The sequence below is a fragment of the Medicago sativa genome, chromosome 8 (genome assembly GCF_051527215.1).
Source record: "Medicago sativa cultivar Bolivia chromosome 8, Bolivia_mono, whole genome shotgun sequence".
In the NCBI taxonomy this organism is placed as follows: Eukaryota; Viridiplantae; Streptophyta; class Magnoliopsida; order Fabales; family Fabaceae; genus Medicago; species Medicago sativa.
The window spans coordinates 89002415-89008414 of NC_140756.1; the positions used below are offsets into that span (position 1 = coordinate 89002415).

At 31.3% G+C, this 6000-nt stretch overlaps 1 protein-coding gene across 1 annotated transcript; it reads right to left on the minus strand.

The window, feature by feature from the left end:
• Positions 1-803: 803 nt before the first annotated feature.
• On the minus strand, positions 804-3952 carry LOC146902988 (IQ domain-containing protein IQM1-like). Its single transcript, XM_085731471.1, has 8 exons — positions 3831-3952; positions 3143-3606; positions 2960-3025; positions 2743-2831; positions 2526-2616; positions 2173-2403; positions 1817-1918; positions 804-1711 (listed from the first exon to the last, which is right to left on the minus strand). The coding sequence occupies exons 2-8, from the start codon at positions 3584-3586 to the stop codon at positions 1301-1303; spliced, it is 1434 nt and encodes a 477-aa protein (XP_085587597.1). The 5' UTR covers positions 3587-3606; positions 3831-3952; the 3' UTR covers positions 804-1300.
• Between the last annotated feature and the right edge of the window lie 2048 nt (positions 3953-6000).

Below are 6000 nucleotides of genomic sequence, written 5' to 3' on the forward strand. Positions count from 1 at the left end.
AAAAACATGAATTCGATCGTAATGGGAATGTTTAAGGGGGAAAACATGTGAGCCATTTTTGTGTGGGAATGTTTCATATTAAGCATAATAAACTATTGATAATTTGAAGGAAAAAATTGTTAATAGAGAAAAGTAAGGGTAAATCAGTCTGTGTTTATTTAAATTGACTATTTCTTAATGTATGTGTTTAAGTCTAAAAAAAATGAAGTTCAGGGACTAAGGGAGTAAAAATTATTAAAAAGTTTTTTTTTATTACTTACTTCTATATCACTTTTTTTTTTAATTTTAAATTCGTATAAATATTTTAAATTTTGAGGTTTCTCTCTCCCTCTTATCGGTTTCATTTATATAGAAAATTGATTATTTCTACACATTTATATTTACTGTCTTCTATAATAATGTTTTGTTATTTTATTTTATTTTGACGTTAATGTTTTGTTATTTTTATTTTATAATAACAATGGAAATGAGGGTCCTTGTAAATCCAATATTTCTCACACTAACCAAAATCCATGTGCGGGGGTTTACACACTAATAATCTCTTACATTAAAAAAATGAGCTACATAATTTCAATCGCGTAAAGAATTACTCCCTCCGTCCCTTAATGTAACCACCCATTTGATTTTATTTTTGTCCCTAAATGTAACCCCCTTTTCAAATTACTAGATGCATTTATTACTTTTTTCCTAAACATACCCCTAATTAATACTACTAACTTGTCTTGAAAATGAATAGTCAAATTTAATACACATACAAACAAAGGACAATTTGGTAATATTAATACACAAAACAGACACATTAATTACACTGACAACTTTTCTTAAGAAATGTGAAAAATACAAAGGGGGGTTACATTAAGGGACGGAGGGAGTAATTGAATTTTCATGCCTTCCAGAAAAAGAAAGAGGCAAAAATAGGGCCAAGGACCTAGACACCTAGTATGTATGTACCACTAAAGCATGCAACATTCAAACTCCTAAAAAAATGAAGTAATAAACGAAAAAAAAATGAAAAAATTGTCCAAAAAAATGAGAAGGGGAATTTCTGTTAGTGCTCTAATGTTATGATTTACTACTGGCCGTCACATGAAGTATCCTCTGTTGTGACCATGGTTTAAAACTGACCAACTTTTGGTTTGAAGAATGACCCTCTAAATTCTTTGGAAATTGCTCTACGGCCTCCTCAGATTGCTCCCAAGTCCATCGATTTTATCGGATTGTATCTTCTGATTGACTTATTTTAGAAGTTGAGTAATCGACAAAGCGCCCTGAGCAAAAACCAATCCCTCCAAAGCTTCCTTTAACTTGCAGTTGAAATTGGGTTTCTTGGACTAGGCAATCCCATGTACACAAGCCTAGGTGACATTCTAACTTTTGGGCTAGGCCTAGGAGAAGGAATTGGACCAAATTTGTTGAGTCTTGAAAAACTTGGCCTTGGAGACAAATGAACTTGTTCCAATGCTTTTGACTGCAAGTGTTCAGGATAGTCACGAACACAACCAATACGTGGACCAGCTCCAGTTGACCACTTGCAAGACAATCTCCTTGAGGCGTTAAATGCTGCAACAGCATCCTTTTTATGAGTTGATGTCACGTTGTTATCATTGACATTGACCTTAGGAGTAGGAACCTTTGTTTGTTGTGGTTCATTGATGACATCAAATGAATCATTTCCAACAATTGAATAAGTATCATCGTCTATGGCACATCTCTGGAAAAAAAAAATGCAAAACAATCATCAGTAATCTTAATTTCATTAGTACTTTACATAGGTAACATTTACTACCAGTAATTATTTTGAGGATCAAATATTTACCTTTACATTTGTGAGGTCTACATTGTGCTCTCCAAGAAAGCTTATAAATTCTTTGAAGTTCTCTTCTGTTGGATGGTAGTGTCCACTGTATGGCCAAATAGCCTGCATTTTTATGTAGTGGATAATAATTAATAACAACTTCAGCTATATGATGATTTATAGAAAGAGTTTAATTGGTATTTACACATATATATTCAATTACACATCACCACATAGATAACTTTGAAAATATTGTATCAGCTAATATAACAGCATAACAGTAAGATATGATTGAATATATATGTGTGTAAAACTTTTTTCAAGTATATATTGATTAAATCCTTATGAAAAGCTGGAGTGGAATTTGGAAATAGTACCTCAAGAACACCTTGATTTGCTACTAATCTACCAGCTGCTGTGGTTGCACCACCAGCAAGAAAGCTTGAATGTTGAAAGGCACCCTTTTGCTTTTTCCCCACATACAAGGCTCTTGCAGTGCTGAGAACAAATATCCATTTTGATTTCTCATCAGTACTCACAAGTCTCCCATCTTGTTTATACACCAACCTTCCCTTTTCAACAATTACTTCATATTCTTCTCTTTCTTTCTGCAATTGTGACACAACAAAGATAAACAATTAAGAATTAACATTAATTAGATACTATAAGATAGGCTACAAAATAAAATGTTGCTTTGAATCCAAAAGTGATTCTCATATAGATAACTTACTGGTCCTAGATATTTAATGCATTGGCGTTGTAGAACAGTGCTTCTTGGACATTTCTCAATATTTATTTCTTTTCCATCTCCAACATCCAACCTACAAATTATTTATCATAAAATACAAAATTAATCACCATATAGAACACTTCAGCTCCTGTTTTACAATCTTCATCAGTGTAAACTATAGTCATGAAGAAATAAATATCTAAGAAAAAGAGTTTACCAGTAGAAAAATGGCTGTGCACTTAAGCTTTTAAACCAGATATCATAATACATGTGAAGATTGTGTCCATATCGATGACGCGGGTCAATCTACAACAAACAAGAAAGTATTCACTCTATTAGTACCAGATCAAAAACTATATGAAGTTAAATCAATTTCAAATTAAATTGAATTTGAATTTGAATTTGAATGAAATAATGTAAGAAAAGCAACTTACAGCTTCAAGCCAATGTTGTAATGCTAATTTTTGTGCCTTTTCATCCTTAGATAAACCTTTTCCAACCTTTACAAAAAAGAGTTACACTTAGCAAAAAAGTTATGTAAAAAACATTGTTCCATATAAAGAAAGTAACATGAATAAGACAACAATAAAGTTATAATGTTATATCAATTTAAATACCTTAGCTGCTCTTGTTCTTGCTCTAGCCCAACGTGACACAGCAGTTTCAGGTTTCTCAACATCAAAGAATGAAACAGAACTTCTTCTAAGAGCAGCAAAATCCAATGCTTTCCACCATAACTCTTCCACTACAACTGCACAATCTGCAAGGTTTCTTCTAGTACGGTAACTCTTGTAAACTTTTTGAAGTGTAGTTGCAGCAGCATCAAGCTCAGAAACTGGTCTTGGAGAAGAAAAAACAACTGCTTCAGGCAGAGAAATCACTGGAACTTGTTTATGTTTGAATTGATCACTTTTGGTTGAATCCATGTTTTGTTCTTTATCTTGAACAAATGAATGGTTTCTTTCAAGAATCATGTGTTGAGGTCTGCAATCACTCAACCTGCTTGAAGTACTCATCTTATTATTGGTCCCATTTGACAAATCAGTAACAGACGCCCCCATAAATATAATGCCCCACAAATCTGCACAAAATTATATATATTTATAAATTAGCAGCCATGCCATATATATTTGGGTCAAAACCAAATAATTGCATTAATTTGTTCAACAAATCATGAAATCTGTCATCATCATATAGTTGAGCTCCATAATTAACCTCCAATAACTGTACGATCAATTAACTTTGAAACTATTATATATAAAAGTTAGTTATGTATTTAGTCTAAATTTAGTAAGAATGATTTACCGTTGTTGTATGGTGTATGAATAATTTGAATGAAGATATGAGAGCTTGTGTTTATGTTGTATTGTTGTTGTTGAAAATAATTGAAGTGTGAGTAGAAGAAATAAATGAATTAAGATGGGTTTATCACAGTGACTCTTGTTTGCTTATATATATATATATATATATATATATAGGCTTTAATCCTTCAAAAACGTGTGAAGAATGGAAAACGAGAGAACTAATTAAGGAGCAGTCTTTGAATTCCAAGTAAGAATCAACGAGCACAATTTTGAATAGAAAGAAAACAAAAATAAAGGAATGTGAATATAATAAGGTTCAAATTCTAAGGTTACTTTTTAGTAGTTTTAATTTCCAAGGTCACACGATTTGGTAATTGATGAATTATTCAAAGGTTGGTGGTTTGATCCTCCTATTTTGAGTAATATTGTTGGAAAGTCACTTATATATAAAGGTTGTATTTGCATTACCTTTATTTTATTTTTCATCCTTAAAAGAGAGCAAAAATAAGAGCAAGAATCACGCAAGGATAGAGCTGGCAGTCAGTCAAAGAAAGTATGCTTTGCGAGGTTCCATGAAGAAACGCGATTTGCTTTAATAACAAACAATATCGCGTTATATCTGTACTTGAATTCTATATTGGGGTTGAATACTGTACCTCTATTTATTTATTTTTTATATTATAAGATTCAATAATTGAAGTTGCAAATTGTCAATAAACTAAAAATTTCATGATATCAAGTCAACTTTCATAATTTCAATTCACGTTTAGGATAAATATATAGTAGTATTGTAGTATTCTTAAGACGGCCGGGCGCACGCAGGGAAGTACTATTCTGGAGACTTGTTTTTCAAGTATACGGCGGCATACTTCAAAGGCTATGGAACCGGGTACGATACAGGTACGTGGATACATGATTTTTTTTAAATTTAGAATACGATATGGGTAAGATACGTTGACAAACATTTTACACTAAAACTCATATGTGTGTAAAATACTTGAAGGAAATAAGCATTGATTATTCTTGATTATTATATTATTATAAAAGTCACTATTTTTTAAAAATAATACATGTGATCAAAATAAAAGAATTTAAAATTTTCTTAAAAACCACATTATATTTTCATATGTTGGAATATCGAGAGAAACATCATTAAAAGAACTCAACACAAATTTTATGTAATGTTGGTTAATTGAATTAGTTCTTTCTTATTACCTTCTTAAGTGGTTCATCGAGAAACAACTCTAATGATGCATAACCAAAATTGAACCATACATATCTTTACTGAATACGTATCTGTGAAGTATCTTTGTGTACTTGTGGAGTATCCTATATGTATCTGATTAAATATTTTTTTTAAATTAAAATAATTAATTCTGATACTTTGTGGGTACGTATCTGCAAGTATCTGTAGAATATCGGTATCTGATATGTATCCGATACGGATACGTCTTCGTTTTGGAGTATCCATGCTTCATAGGTTAAAAGTCTCATATTGTTTAAAAGTGTTAGTTAAAAGTCTCACATTGTTTAAAAATGTATGGGTTGGATATATTATAGATGTTCAACTTACTAGTATGGTTCTTAACGTCTAATGTGGACGAATGATTGTCCCTTCGACACATCCATAAAAATGAATTCAATAAACTCATATGAATTTCGTTCAATTAAAAATTGTGTTGAGTGGTTGATCAGATAATCTATTGTTAACACAATGATATACGTTCGCTCTATATGATCTATAAGAAGAAACAAAAGTTATAAAGATCAAAGACTAACTTTAATTGCACAAATATAAGTTTGTTCTAAATAGTTACCCTATATTTTTTTTGTGAAGTAGTCCAATGGCTAAGGTGACACATTTTAAATGTCAAGAAATAAGAACTCTATTTGTATACCATTAAAGCGGTCAGCGGAAATGTTATTGGTCAATTCAATTGAGACACATAGGCCAATTCAATTATTTCTTTTTCTTTTACACATTTTTATATTTAAAAAAATTGTATTGTCACGTGTCACACTTGAATTGGTCAATGTCACATGACATTATGTCACACAAGTACGATCTAAAAAATAGGAAGCCCAGAGTTCAAATTTCGGCCTCTATAAAATATTGTCATTGTAGCGATCAAGTGAGTTGTGTTTACCGAACTAATAGGTAATAACCTTGT

Bases quoted from the DNA above. Each gene is read 5' to 3' on its own strand.
- LOC146902988 (XM_085731471.1), bottom strand. From the start codon at position 3,586: ATGGGGGCGTCTGTTACTGATTTGTCAAATGGGACCAATAATAAGATG. The intron at 2,404-2,525 runs GTAAGTTATCTA...TCACAATTGCAG, and splicing joins GCATTAAATATCTAGGACCA to AAAGAAAGAGAAGAATATGA. The intron at 1,919-2,172 runs GTACTATTTCCA...ATAAAAATGCAG, and splicing joins CAAATCAAGGTGTTCTTGAG to GCTATTTGGCCATACAGTGG.